Source organism: Ruditapes philippinarum, unplaced genomic scaffold (assembly GCF_026571515.1).
Source record: "Ruditapes philippinarum isolate M1 unplaced genomic scaffold, ASM2657151v2 ctg738_1_1_1_1, whole genome shotgun sequence".
NCBI lineage: Eukaryota > Metazoa > Mollusca > Bivalvia > Venerida > Veneridae > Ruditapes > Ruditapes philippinarum.
Window position 1 is genome coordinate 616,731 of NW_026863645.1, and position 16,546 is coordinate 633,276.

The 16,546-nt window shown below is 30.7% G+C and overlaps 1 protein-coding gene across 1 annotated transcript; it reads left to right on the forward strand.

Annotated features, from left to right (window-relative positions):
* Positions 1-42: 42 nt before the first annotated feature.
* LOC132722814 (emopamil-binding protein-like) lies at positions 43-12,646 on the forward strand. The gene is made up of 6 exons (XM_060707386.1): positions 43-167; positions 4,745-4,939; positions 5,943-6,012; positions 6,411-6,593; positions 8,122-8,273; positions 8,652-12,646. The coding sequence occupies exons 2-6, from the start codon at positions 4,754-4,756 to the stop codon at positions 8,760-8,762; spliced, it is 702 nt and encodes a 233-aa protein (XP_060563369.1). The 5' UTR covers positions 43-167; positions 4,745-4,753; the 3' UTR covers positions 8,763-12,646.
* Positions 12,647-16,546: the final 3,900 nt, after the last annotated feature.

A 16,546-nucleotide genomic window follows, 5' to 3' on the forward strand; every position in this document is an offset into this window, starting at 1 on the left:
AAAAAAATATATTCATATTATTGTGGGCTCCAATACATTCTTTTATTGATTGTATTAAAAAATATAGACTCTACAATACTTATTCGAACATACGGCTATTTGTAAAATTCGTTCCAATAATTCCCGTACCATTATTTTTCGGTGGAACAGGCTTGCAGTGTATAGAGGTATATATGTCTGGGGAAAATAATTTAAGCGCATAAACTGAAAATTATCTTTTAATTTCAAGGCAATTTTATAGTCTGTCATGAAATTTATTCCGGTTCAATTTTCGAACTTGGCATAATAATTTATGTTTCGCACCATTTAACTTCGACCCCAAATAAATGTTCTTGATTAAATATTCTGTTTCTGGCATTTACATTTTGACAATTCTTTGACACTGAACTGACATTATACTTTGAAGTTTTCTCTGAAAACTGAATAAAATGTATGCTGACAGGGTTTGTAGTCCAACTAATTGTACTGCGCGACGAGATATTGTGCTATTTTCGTGTCTGGGCAATATCTCGCCTCTAAAGCGAGATTCTGCCCCAGAACGAAAATATCTCAGAATCAAGCTTTGGCACGTCAATATATTTTGACTAACAGGGTTTGGTGCAATGAATTATCCCGGAACAACCAATATTCAATCAGTTTAGTTGATTTAAGCCAATAATAAATGGAAGGTAAAATTATGCTTTAAATTTATTTTAGATATTAATGCATCTATCAACATTTATTCATTTTAAGCTTGGTACATTTCCAATATGTCTTAATCTTTCTTAGAAAAACAATAAAAACGATATGACCCACTCAGGTCACTCCCAGGAATATTTTAACGAATGTCAGACGTTTCACTCCCAAGACGGTTCACACCTAGACGTTTCACTCCCATTTTGGCAATTGTATGGACGTTTCACTCCCATTTTTTAGATGTTTTTATTAAGAAAATTTATTTTCATTATGAAGGGGAATTCAATTTAATGATTCATTTTTTTGAATTTGAGAGTATTGTTAAGAAGAATTTATGAATTTAAAGAATGATTATAAAAGCATAATTTTTCTAAAATATAACAGAATGTGTAAATAATTATGATCTATATAGATACAGTATAGTATCAGCTCAGAAAAGTGAATTGTGTTCTGTTTAAACAGTGTTTTGAAGAATTCCTGTTAATTATTAGGAGTAAAAATGTTTCAATGAGGACATAATTATGATGAATTATTAGAAGATTATCATTATACTCATTTAAATATGGATTGAATGATAAGAGGTATAAATGAAAGACAAATGTCTGAAATATCGTTTTTATTATAAGAGTAACAATTAACATGAGAAAATTCTATTTATATAATAAATCAAGAAAGATAATAGAATAACAAAATGAAAATTTTCATGAACAAAGACACATTGTAAGTACTAGTTTGAATATTGAAACCACTACCAGTACAGTAATTAAATAATATCAATATATAAAATATATTTATTAGTTTTTTGGTAAATATATTTATCAATGAAATGCAGAAAATGTGCATAAAATTAATCATTCTTTTAAATTATTTCTTTATCAATTTATTGAACAGTAGCCATTAAACAAACTTAGGTAATTGTGGTGTTAACAGTATTCTCATCACCTAATTAGTTGTATAAACACTGAGACCACCAATTAACAGTTTGACATCACTATTTTAAATTAGTTGTATAAACATTGCACTCTAGCATCAACAGTTATTAATTAGTTGTTTATCGGACCATTGAAATATTTTTAGACAATGTTCAGCCAATTAAAACCCGAAAGTCATGGAAACAGAAACTCCTCCATAAGTTTTGGTTATAAATTGTAACAAAAGTAAAATAATATTTAATCAGATAATCATATCTAATATATTATGTAAGATTATCTACAGATTTTTTTTTTACTTATTGATATTAAAATATACCTAATGCAAAGATAATCACTTATAAATTATTATCATCAACATATTTAAAGAACTGCAACTTTCATACAATTATATCCGGTCATATATGATATCGTTCCCTAAATAAGAATAAATATCTGAAAAGATATCAGATCAAAGATCTCTCTAATCAAGTAAAAAAATAAAAAATTAAACTTTAACAATTATGACATACAAACTTTCATTTTTAGTACAATTAAGGTCTATTGTAGTATATCATACGCATCAAAATAACTTTGGTTTAAAATGGGAGTGAAATGTCTTCAAGACGTTTCACTCCCATTTGGGAGTGAAACGTCTTGGTGTGAACCGTCTTGGTGTGAACCGTCTCAATAGTGAAACGTCTGTCTACCTATTTTAACCTAAATTCAAACAGCAGGGTAATCACCACTAAAGAATTCGTTCAAGATAAATCAGGGCTACTAAACATTGTAGCAATTTTCACAACAGTCTATTCAATGATATTCAACAGTTTTTTCAGGATTTTAAAAAACTTACACTTAATGTTATAACATATGTACAGTACAATGTATGGTATGACTACTGTAAATGTGTATAAAAGGGGCAGTTTAAGGTGGCACTTCTCAGTATGCTATTTGAGGTGCGAAATGATAAATGTATCCAATTATTACAGCCATTGTACTTTCCCCACTTTATAATATTACCAAATATGGAAACTTGTCTAGATCTGCCAAATGGTATCGCTTACAAAGATTAATTTTACAATCATCACCTGAAAAAAACTTGATTACAATTTAAGATTTTATCAATAAGGACCCCTACGTAAAGTCTGATGAATATTTAGAGGTACATCATATAAATAAGTGTTTTAAATACACCGAAGACTGAGGTAAATGGTAAAACTCTGTAGCCAATACTTTATAAAAAAATTAACTTGATTGGAACAATTTTTACCACTATTTTAAACAAATGACTATTTTGAGATAGTTAAAGTTGGGCAATTTATATTGTGTCACATAAAATAAACGATTTCTTATTGTTTTTCTGATAACATCTGACAATTAATCAAGTATGGCATTCCTGCAAGTGTTTAAGTTAATACAACAAGTGACTTTATGTACTTTAGTCAGACATGACATCAGCGCCACAGAATTAAGAATGTGTTTGAATTAAGGTTGTGATTGAAAATTGGTTGTTTCGGGATAGAAGTTATTGAACCTATTTTGTTTTATATACTCGGTTCCTATGATATCAAGGGTTCTATGATATCAAGGTATTTAAATTTTCTGTGACTGCTAGTAAAAGCAACACATGATGATGCTAATATTTGTAAAACTTGCACACTAGATTCATTTTCATCTGCCAATAAATTAAATTTGGTGAATAATGAATGTTTTTGTGGCAAGAAAACTTTTCTATAAAACCTTCATATTTGACTACCTATTTCCTTAATGGTTTTTACACAGTCAATTAAAATATGTGATAAACACATATACTGACATACAATCTGTTCATATAGTTTTAATTTTATAGCAAGTTAACTGTTGGAAGTTTTTCACATCTTAACTTGAAAGTTTTGACCCATCTATCCTTCAATACATGCTTTTTTGGGGATTACCTTGATACCGTAGTAACCTCCTCTGAAATTACCCAAAATGGCAGACATTGAAAATATTCTAAAAAATGTCATTTTGATTGGTTCTTTTGAAATAATTTCTTTACAAACTGTAACAGTTCTGGAAAAGGTTCAATTATAAGATGGAAGAAAAATCTCATTCATTCATGATGATATTTGTATTTAAATATTTTCCGATAATTAAACGTTAAGTACCATGATATCATAGAACCCCGGGCTACTTTGTATATATGTGACATAATTTTAAAGGATTTCAAAAATTATCTGTTATTAAACCATAAAAATAGGGAAATAATTCTTACAAAAGTGACTGTACCCAAATATTTTTTCTTTCTGTTTATGTCATTTATTATGCTCAATAAACAAACAAAACTTAACAGAAATATCTTTATTACTTTTCTAGAAATATTATTTTTTATGTCATAAGCCCGATGAAGCATTTTAAACAGCCTGGTTACTTTGACGACAGAGAAAGGGAGTGATAGAAATATCAGGGATAGCAATAGAAATATCATATTCAGATGCGGGTTCATTGGTTACTTTTTTCTGGCATTTCATATTGTGACAAGAGGGAACATGTTTTTATTTTTGCCTATGATACAAAAGAGAAAGAACATCAAAACACTCTGGCACCCCAGTGACTTTTCTTACATAATTGGGAAGAGGCCTTAGCCTCTTGATTTTGGGAAAAAATTGCTAATTTGGGCAGTAAAAATGCAAGTTTAAGTTCAGATTTTTGGGAAAACTGCATGATTTTAAAGAAAATTTCAATTGGGAAGAGGCTTTTTATCAGAGTCTGTTATAGAAGCAGGAAAATCACTGCCTGAAATCTGATTTATACTGGGGGGGGGGGGTCTATGCCCCCTTGTACAAATCAGATAGCCTCCTGTTTTCATGCTCTTTCTATTACATTGAGTACATAGGATAATCTTGATGGCCTAGTTGTAATGATATTTACCTATTTCAAGTCAGTATTTACATTTTTATTGTATTCTGGCAATATTAACCCCTATCAGAAATAAATCTAATCCCCCTCTCTCTCCTCCCCCCCCCCCTTCTGCCTGAGTGTCTGTATTATTATTGCCTTTGTATTTAAGTCTAAGTTAAAGATATCTTTTTGAATAATTAGAACAATAATACAGTGTCGGTGAGTCAATCTTGAGGGTTGATTTATGGCTCGAACTATTTTACACTTAATTTTTTCAGTTTTTAATCATGTACAATAAGACAGAAGAGGTTGACACTTTGTTGTCTGCAGAGTCAACTATTTCCCTACTGTTGACAGCAGTATATGCAGTGACTGGATGGTTGTTTGCCACTGTGTTTAGAGGAAAGGTGTCACAGATTGACTACTGGGTACTAATTTGGCTGGTGTATGATGTTCTTATACATATCACATTAGTGAGTATTTGTATTCAGAAATCCTTTTAACATTTCAATACAGAAAACTCCACTTAAAATAATATTTAGGGGACAGTCGAAGTTTGTATCCTTATATCAAGATATCATTACATCAGTGAGGCAGCTAATTCCACAAGAGTTTGGACCACAGAAACACTTATAGTTATAAGCAATATCAGTGTAAGTGGAGTTTCTATACTTTCAAATTTTATACAATGTATCAGAAAGCGGTTTTTTAATGTTCCACATGTAAAATTTTTCAGCAGTTTTTCCTGAAGCCTATAGTGTAAAGCAAATGGTTAAAGTGACAGAATTTAATATAAGTATGTTACATACATGTAGGCAGAAACATAGTGTTCCAGTAACTATCAGTGTTGTATTCTATTTAAAATTTGAGAGAATAAAATCAAGTTAGAGCCTGAGGTGATTGAAGTACAAATGAAAAACATTATACTTTTTCTTTAAATTTATAGATCAGAAATAAAAAACAAAAACAAACAAAAGCACATCTTGTATCTTGTGACCTTTAACTATATGCATGTTATTACATTTATTTTCTTTAACTTATATTAGATATAATGAATTAAGCAATTAAATTTTATCCAGATATTTTTCAGTTATTCAATTATTGTACTAATATAATTATTAACATGCACAAGCATTAGCTTGTCCTATATTATACTGCTTGCCCCTTATTCACTGCATGCTGAGGGTATAAATCCTGTCAGGAAAATATCAAGGTAGCTTGTAAAACTTCTGTGTTTTTATCCTGGTGCCCACTGCCCGCTATACTTTTGTGAAGAACATGCTCTGAATTGACTTTTAACCTTTCCATTAGCATTGTTTACAAAAGTGTTTAGCAGTAAAGATTTTTTTCAGACTACAAGGAAGTGAAAGCATGACATGTTACTGTTAGATTTTGTAAGCCATCATCATCAAAAACATTTAGGTAGTTAGTGAACTATGAGGAACTGATTGTATAATATCAATTTCATTTTTTCAGGAGGGGTCATTTGTAGTGATCTCCCTGGTCAGTACTGTACAGGACAGTGACCATTTTGCTGCCATGACATGTAAGTATTAAAGCTACATGCCTCCAGATGTGTCAAAATATTTCAATAAAATCAAACTTGAGAAAAATGTACTAAGATGTAAGGAAAATTAAAAAGTGTCAAGATTCAAGTAATATTTAACATATTATGTGCGATTAATGACTTATTTTTCACTAATTACAACTATAATTCTACTGCGTTACTAATACAGTAAAGGATGCATTCCATCACTTTTGGGCTGAATATTTCTTTCACATTTTTGTTTTGTTTTCCAGAACATAAACGTTAGACAAAGAAAAAAACAACACCAAAATATTGTTAGGTTTAAGATTTAAATTGCAAAAAAAAAATATCCATAAAAAAAATCACATTATCATAAATTATGGTCATTGGTATTTATACAGATATTCTTGTTTCAGGGAAGGAGTATGCAAAGGCGGATGAACGCTGGGGTATATCTGATCCAACCATTGTTTCCCTGGAAATTCTCACGGTAACCATAGTTACCCTGTTTGCTATAATGTTGATATATGCCATTATAGAAGGACGGTATTACAGACACTTCCTGCAGATAAGTGTATGTGTCTGTGAACTATATGGTGGTAAGTTTCTTTTATATTGCAATGCTTTTTAGCTCGACTATTCGATAAGAATAAGTAGAGCTATTGCAGTCACCCGAGCGTCGGCGTCGGCGTAACCACTTATGTTAAAGTTTTTGTAATAGTTCAAATATTTTCAAAGTCCATAGACATATGGCTTTGAAACTTTGCACACTTGTTCACCATCATGACCCCAACCTCTAGACAGGAGGAGGTAACTCTATCAAGCATTTTGACAGAATTATGCCCCTTTTTCGACTTAGAATTTACGTTAAAGTTTTTGTAATAGTTCAAATATTTTCAAAGTCCATTGACATATGGCTTTGAAACTTTGCACACTTGTTCAACATCATGACCCCAACCTGTAAACAGGAGGAGGTAACTCTATCAAGCATTTTGACAGAATTATGCCCCTTTTTCGACTTAGAATTTACGTTAAAGTTTTTGTAATAGTTCAAATATTTTCAAAGTCCATTGACATATGGCTTTGAAACTTTACACACTTGTTCACCATCATGACCCCAACCTGTAAATAGGAGGAGGTAACTCTATCAAGCATTTTGACAGAATTATGCCCCTTTTTCGACTTAGAATTTACGTTAAAGTTTTTGTAATAGTTCAAATATTTTCAAAGTCCATTGACATATGGCTTTGAAACTTTGCACACTTGTTCACCATCATTACCCCAACCTGGAAACAGGAGGAGGTAACTCTATCAAGCATTTTGACAGAATTATGCCCCTTTTTCGACTTAGAATTTACGTTAAAGTTTTTGTAATAGTTCAAATATTTTCAAAGTCCATTGACATATGGCTTTGAAACTTTGCACACTTGTTCACCATCATGACCCCAAGCTGTAAATAGGAGGAGGTAACTCTATCAAGCATTTTTTTTTACTAACAAGCGCTGAGAATAGTCGAGCGTTGTTGTCCTACCGACAGCTCTTGTTTACTGTCATGATAGTTTACATTTTGTATTACTTCTGAAAAGAAAACAACATTTCTTAGTCCTTGTTATTGACTATTTTAGCCACTCCTTTATCTATCACTCTACATTGGAAGAACCTCAGTTTACTTTTATATTAATCATAACTCTAATAATCATAAATCTTATAGATAGGGCAATCAAGTGCATTATTACACGATATAATTATGCACAGGATTAAAAATAAATTAAAATGGAATATTTACACGTCACATGACCCCAGATATGACATCAATAAACCAAATTACTTCAGGAAAATTACTTTTACACACAATTTAGTTCAACATATAGATTTATCAGTTCTCTTTTTTATTAGATAATATTATTAAAATTATGTTAGAATGGAAATAGATATAAACGGTCAATTCAAGCTTTTAAAGAATATTCAACATCAAAAAAAAAAGCTGAGCTACCAGCAGTAATAAGCTTGGTCAGACATGCAGGCTGACCTGGTTCTATACTGGTGAGTGATGGCCAACACTAAGCCTAATTACATTCCTTTGCTGCAGGTTAAGACTAATGTTATCTGTTTTATTTACTTTATTAGGATGGATGACATTTTGTCCGGAGTGGTTGACAGGTAGCAAGTACCTGCACACAGATAATTGGCTTTATCTATGGGTGTATTTAGTTTTCTTCAACATGCTGTGGGTGGTGATACCTTTACTGTTACTGTGGCAGTCCTGGGCTGAGATGAAGGTAAGTTATTTGAATATCTGATGAAGGTAAGTTATTTGAATATCTGATTGAAATCCTTGCAAAAGTTAAGAAAGAAAAGAAAGTTATGTTCAAAGTGGATGGGCAGTGTGCGTATAATCTATTTTTTAATATTTTATTGTGTCAAGCTATCCTTGGGACTTTTTAAGTCATATCAATGTAATGGATATGTAAATATGTAAAAACTCTTTGTTGCCTTCAAGATGTGTATAAACCCATTCCACATTCCCACTTACTTGCTTACAAGATAGATAATTTTTAGTGATAAGGATTTGACATGACATCTTCCTATTTATTGACTTAAAAAAATTATTATACAGTTTTATGTTTTGGTTATATTACCACAATTTTTATTTCTAGATTCTTTTGGGAGGACAAGGGGACATAATTAGTGAAACAATAACAACAACAACGAATACAGTGAGAACATATGAAACAAGGTCCAAGGCAAAGGCTTCCAAAAAAGATTGAATACATTTTATCATATTATATATTACATATTATATAACATATCCTTATGCAGCTTTAAATGTTACTTTGTCCTGGCTGTGAATTTTTAGTTATATTTTTGAGATTTTTTACAGTTATTATTAGAAAACGTGTAAAGGTTTGTAGGCAAGAAAAATACTCCTCACAGTGATATGTGTGATTTGTTTTTATGTTTAAATATTAGTGTGTAGGGATATAATGGTTAAAGGTTAATGCTAATATCTAGTTTAGTTATGCTTTGTTTTAAAGGGGGCATGCCTCAAGATTTGTGTCGATTTATATACATTGGGGTCATAACTGTAATATATTTGGAACTGTATGTACATGAAGATTTGTTGGACAGAATATTTATATTAAGGGAATGTATGAAACACTTTTGAGAAAGAAATTATTTGTATGAAATCCTCATTTATATAGAAAAAAATTCATTTTTAATGATACAAAAAACAATTTTGTTTTGGGCAATTTAAAATTTTTTTTTTTTTGACACAAAACAATGTGTAGTGGGGCTGAGTCAATCTTATTATCACAGTCTGTTGATTAAGTTTTATCTATAGTTAGGCAAGCATATCTGTGTGCTCTGTCTTTACTATTTTGACTCAATTTTTGTATTTTTTAAGATTACCTATGGATTGTTTCAAATTGCATTGCTTATAAAGAATGGGTGGGGTGAAGGATTTAATATGAATTAAGTAAATTTTTAATCATTATTTTTTCATTATTTAATGGTTGCAGCATTGAAATGTTGTAAACCAATTAATGACACCCAATCTAGAGGCATTCCTAGTTAAAAAAAAACAACTATGCATTGTTTTGTATGTTTTATATCTAAATGTTACTTTGATAGCTTGTCTATTTTATTTATATAGTGTTATACTTTTAGTTTAAAGTAAATTGATCTTGACCCTTACCCTTCTGAAACTGAAAGTGGTTTTTCTGTCAGTACAGAACCAAGCCAGTATGTACATCCATGCTGTCTGACCAGGTTCAATACTGTTGCCTGAGCAACTTAAAATTTTCATTTTGATACAATCAGGATTAGTAATGGACTGTTCCAAAAAAATAAAGGAAGCTCGAAAAGTCCATTGTCAGCATGTTTAGGGTTGATAATAATACGAGAACCATTTTTCTTTAGTTTATTGTTTAGTTATTTTTACTGATTGTCAAGTTATTGCCTTACCTTTATTTCAAGTGTGGTATGAAACTTAAAATTGTTAATCATTTTCAGGTAATCAAGTCACTCAGGTCACTCAGATATTTTAGTGTCTTATCTGGCTCAGGAATTATTTGTTCCAGCTTAAATGGTGCCAAATTTAAGTTTAAGATTAAGGCTTGATGATCATTAATATGTTTTTTTGTGTCGAGTTTATCATCACAGTTTTTGACATAGTATTGTTTAATGTAGATACATTTTTGTTTGAAAATTCATGCTTTCAAATCAATTACAATCTCATTTAAATCATGTCCTAACCGATACTGGGATCCTACATGTTTACCAGTTTATTCCTGTCAAATTAGGCTTTATTTTTTGCTTCGATTCAAAAATCATCTGGTCTGAATCGTACACATACTTTCTATTTCAAAGTAAATAACAACAAAATCACTCTCAGGCAAATATTGTTGATTCAGTTCTTTATTTATTTACATACCCTTTTGTTTACTAGTTATTCCATGACCTGGTCATGCGGGGGAATAATCTGTTCTGCGCATTCCCGAATATTGAGGCCCTCAATGAGTTATTTTAGATAGGTTTTACTTTTAATTCTTCTCAATGTTACCTCAGGAGACAATCGTAACATATTCTAATAATGATAAAAAGTAATTTTAAATTTCGTTCAAACAATATCTCGTTGTTGTCTTTTACAAAGAATGCAAATTAAAAAACATATAAGGAAACGGGTTACGCCCATGGGAGGAAACTCTACATGAAATGTACAAAAAATATACTTTATGGCTTTTGCAACATACTACATGATGACCAAAAGGAAACTGTATCGAGAAACAACAAAATTCCATTTGAATATCAAAATGTGTCATACATTTAAGGATCTTGAAGTATCAATACGTTAATTGAGTTAATAGTGTTAATTTCAATCACACCCCTATATTGGCCTCTTCGTAACAAGCATGGCTGCAGTGTCTATTTTAGTGACATACTGTGTTTTTCCAGTATCTTAACATTGCCTTTCAATAGTTGTAGTTTCCTTGCTTAATTCCATTTTCAAGACTTCAAAAAATTTTGAAACACAATGTCCGGTAAATTGAGTTGTCTACACGATTTTTTTCCTCTTTTAATGCCCTACTTTAAAGACACATTTCTTCGGTTAAATGTTTAATTTTATGCTTGATAAAGGAATGTTTACGTATATTAAGAACCCACAATTATTTGGGTAAAATTTCATTCTTTTTTATTGTTTTAAATAAAAGTTACATCGAAAAAACATCATATTTTGTCCGGTAATATGTAGTATCCCAGTATATCTTAACTTTTCACTAGGTAGGGAAGGGAATTGGAGGAAAAATTAGGTGCTGAGTTTAGTGAAATTGCTATTATACAATATCCATGTGAGGCTTTGGCCAAACATTCTCGCCATGTTGTTATGGGCTGTTAACTGTCTGAGGCAAAGAGACAACTGTATTCATTTATCTTAAGAATTCAGAAATGAAGTTCATATATTTTATTAGTTTGGTGCATTTGTATTATTTTACCACTTTATTGATATTAGTTTATTAATTTTTTACAGCAAAACCCTCATTTTCTTCCCATATATTTAGTTTTACATATATTGGTGCACTTACAATATTTGAATCTTTCCTAGTTTTAACACAAGATGTGTTGAATATGCAATTTTAACTTTTGACATTACCTATTATACTGATTTTTTCACTGCCAAAAACAAAGCCATGATAATCTCTTTCATCACATTTATTTAGTGAGATCATTCTTTATACTACTGGTTGCTAAATATATAAAACTAAATCCATTTACCAGGTAATTAACTATTAAATGGTTCTGTGTTAAGAATAGTCATATAAATAGATTTAGTAGAGTTTATCATGTACGAACTCAATCAAACTCGATCAAACCGAGTCTGCAATTTTCATGTTATTTTGTTGTGGTAATTCTTCCGAGGGATCATACCTTCTCCAGATTTATATCATTAGAGTAAAGCAGATTGATTATGAATGGTGCATAATTATTGTTTGATAAAATGTATAAAGCTATATCTCTGATTCCAAAAATCAATATTTTGGTTTTGAAAGAAGAATACTTCAAAAATATTTTTTATCATGAAAGAAGTAAGTTTCTTTATTTCTTTGAAAGTGGGTGGTGCATGAACAAAACCTTTGCTAAACACTAGAAAACAGTTAAAACTTAAAACCTTTCATAATTAAATAGCAGCAATTATTATTTTATTTCAGAACATTTTATTTTCTTTACCTACAATATGTATGTATGTGAAATAAAAAGGAATTTTATGTTCCAGCATTTTGGATTATCATTTACTGTTAAAATTTCTATAATTCCTATAAAAAAACCCCATAAGATATAGCTTTATAACATTTAATATCTTTTATAACATTTAATATCTTTTTATTTTTGATCTGAATACATTTATACCATGTTGAGCAAGGTTGTAGGTTTTGAATTGTGATTCTCTGGTTGTAACATTTTTTTGTGATATTTACATTGACATTTTTATTGAAAGAGATTGTAAAGTAAACATTTGTTTGGTTTGTACTTTAAGTATCATGTTTTAGATATACACACATCAAGAATGTAAACATATTTGTCAAAAAATGAAATATTTGTAAACTATGTAATGAAATAACAGCTTAAAGGCCCATTAAGCTTCAGAAATGCTAATATTTTTATTTTAAAAAAAAAACAACAACAAAAAACATTTTACTTTAGGTATCATGCTATGATTTCCAATCGTTACTCATATAGATGAACTATCTTGTTGCTCCTTTAGCTCTTTGGCAATTTGTAAAATTACAGTAATTTAGTATTTTGTATGGAAGTGAATATACTACTTTGTTTACATTTTGCTACCTTAAAGACACATTATTTCATGTAAGGTGCTACTTTCTTCAGTTGTTTAACATCTAACATACTCTAAATCCATTAACAATCATGTTTGATCTGTCTAAAGCATTATTAAATTATTGATTTATGTGACAAAATGTAGAAAAATGAGAACTGAATAAATTTTAATGTATAAGTTGAAGTATATAAATGTATTTCTTTAAAAATATATAAGTATTTAGAACTGAAGTAGTTTTTGTGTAAGCATTACCATGACAGTGAGTGAGAATAATTATTAATGAAACAATGAAATTTCTGGGTACAAATGTTTACAATAATAAGACATGTCATGCACAGCTGGAAGTCCAGATCCATACCTCAATCTTTTGAAATAGCATGATTTTTTGCTTCATGTAAAAATTCCCTTAATCGAGGTGTTGCAAATCCTTGTTTGGTAACTTGTTAAGATATATGAGATTTATAAGGCTTTATTTTTTCATTCTTTCACAAGGAGATGCAGTAATAATAAGCATGAATGTCCGATAAACATGAATGTCCAATGTCCGTGTTTCCTATCATTATACATTTGCTCAAAATGGCAGCAATGAGAAGAATGTATATATTTTATAATGAGCCAACTGTGACACTTTAGTTATATAGATTTTTTATTAGACTTTGTAAAAGTTTACTTCAAATGTTTAACATTATTAATGCTTAAAATTTAGAATTTGTCATATTTGAAAAATATGAAAGGTGTAGTAATAGACATATAATAGAAAAAGGAATAACTAACCCACTATTGTATATGCAAAATTAAAATAATGTTAATTTGCTTTTATTTAATATATTAAAGGAACTCCACTGGGGTCCAAAAACATAAAATATGAATTCCTAACATAAATCTGCTGGGGCACTTGAAAAAGAAAGATTTGTAAAAGATATTTAAGAAACATACTCAGAAATGAATTAAGAATCATATTGATGTGCTTCTCTTAGCCTGAGTGAAAGGCTTTTCAATTTTAGGTGTTTTTCACAAGTAGAGTACTTATTCTGGAAAAACGGAGTGAGCAAATGATCTGAAATTTTGAACAAAAGTTATTAGTCTAGACCTAAGTCTACACTGAACATTGATCTCCAAGAATCATCTCCAGTCCTGTTATTTCAGTGGAGTCCCTTTTAACAATAGTTTGCATTACAATACTTTATATTCCTGATTTATTGGAATGTTATCTTTGTATTTTCTTTTTCTAATAAAGGATAAAACTTAAACTGTTTGTTTTATGTTTAACAAATATTTGTTAAATTTCGTTTTGAAATATATTAAGCACTGTCTGTTTTTAGCCCACCTCAGCACAAAGTGCACAGTGGGAAGCTTATGTGATAGCAAAATGTCTGTATTCTGTTGTATGAAGTTAGCCACAATTTCTTTCTTTAAACAATATTTCATTCTCTTCCACTTTATAGTTAGTAAGGTTATGGTCCTCTACAAAAGTTTTAAAAAAGCTAAAAATCATTCCCACAATACCAAAATTGGCCATACCCCAGGATGTTACTTAGTTTACAAAGACATACATGTATATAGGAAAACATGCTTCAATTTCTTCTTTGAAAGTATATGTTCTAAAGTTTTGTTATATTTGGTAAGATAAATAGCCTAGCGAACCTCTATAACTTTAATAGATTATTATTTTGGTGTGCCAATCATTGAGTCACTTTTTTTGTGTAGATTAGTATATGAAACAATGTAGATACTTCTGCTGAAAAACTACAATGCCTTCAGGTATTTAACATCTGGTATGAAATTATAGGCAATATAGATTTCAGTCCTTCAGAATACAAAATCCCAAGAGCTCCCGGAGGCGCCCTGGTCCCTCACAAAGACGCTGCTCCCCGGCGAATAGTTCCTCTGATTTCAATTATTCTTGTTGGCAGCCCTGTATTATAAATGTAGAATTCATGGCTTTACGGTCAAAATTGTCCCTGTCATGTAGCTAATTAGATGTATAATGTCCCCTTGGGAAAAAAATAACCCTTCCAGAAGGGTACTTAAATGTTAACAGTGACGAAAAAAGTCCCTATGTAATGATAATATCTAATAAACATTTGAATGATAAAAACTATTTCATAAATTAGACAGGATAAGGTTGTAATTGCAAAATATTTTCCCTTTCTAAAATATTTATGTAATAAAAGTGACGGGCTTGGTGTTCAACCCTTTTACAGTTGGACGGTACGTTCCTCTTAATTATTTCTGACGGACTAAGTGAGAGACTCTATGATGGACAGCTCTTAAAGCCCTTTGGGACTGAATTGTCTTAATGTTTGTCTTCTGTCTTGCTTCGTCGGGCCCTTGTAGGTGATTTTCTTGTGGCTCTGCTTTCCTTTAAGGCATCGGGTACTTTGGTAATGGTCATTAGGCTGTGGTTTTTTCTACATATTTACATAATTTTGTATGTGTTTTATTTATTTTGTCTAATGTAACCCTGACCATTGTTAGAATTTCACTTGGCGGGGATTATTTTTATTAACACTTTAATGTCAATCAGGAACATATTGGGGCTAAATGTGAGGTTTGGCGCGCCTAAAACCGGTTTTAACTCCCAGTGGTTTAACTACCACTGACCGTTCTTAGGTGGTACCCCTCTGTGTTCTTTCGCGTGTTTTTGGTCCCCTACCGGTCAAACCTGAGGGGACTTTAGGTTAACCCTCCGCCCGTCTGTCTGTACGTCTGTCCGTCAGTCCACAAAACTGGATCCTGCGATAACGCAAAAAGTATTGAAAATATTTTTTATGAAACTTGATATATGGATAGATGGCAGTATGGAAATTATGCACGTCTTTTTTTCTTCCTATATTGAAAATTCTGGTTGCTATGGCAACAAATAGTCTGAAAATATGGCATATTTATAACATAAACTGGATCACGTGATAACTAAAAAAGTACTGAAAATATTTTCACGAAACTTGAAATATGGATGGATGGAATTCTGGAGATTATGCATATCTTTTTCTATTCTTCCTATGTTGAAATTTCTGGTTGCTATTACAACAAATAGCCTGTATTTCAAGATTTCTGATTTAAATTTTTCACCTTTTTCACTATAAGTTCTTTATTCTTAAGGTGTTTACTGTAAACTTTAAATATAGGTTTCTGGTCATCAAACACCTCATATGTGACAAGGTTAACAACTGTAGCACAAAAAATATCAGTATTACCTCCCTTGCACTTAGAATATTTATGAAAAAAAAATGTTTTCTTTGTTAAATAACTTCTTTAATTCCTAATGTATTTATTTCAAACTTTATATATATATATTATACGTTTCTTATTATTACTCAACATTTTGGAGAAGGTTGAATACTCTAGCAAGACTATTTCCAGAATTATGTCTCCCATGAACTTAGATCTTTTTTAGAACTTTTTCGAGAAATTGGTATTTTTCACTTTAGCGTCTTAATTCCTTATAGGAATTACTTTAAAATTCCACATCGTAATAATATGACAAGGTTGTATAAACATAATTTCCTTACTAGGCAGGGAAACGTAACACATTACTGTGATACAGACAAACTTATAGAACTCAAAAGATTTAAGTTCATTCATGTCATTCATTCACTGGTAAAATTGAATGGCCAATGGCCCATCAGAATGTTGCTGGGATTCTAACCGTTAGGGGACTTATGGATTGCTTGCAATACCATGATAATTGCTTGTTCATGTCTGTTTTGTTACATG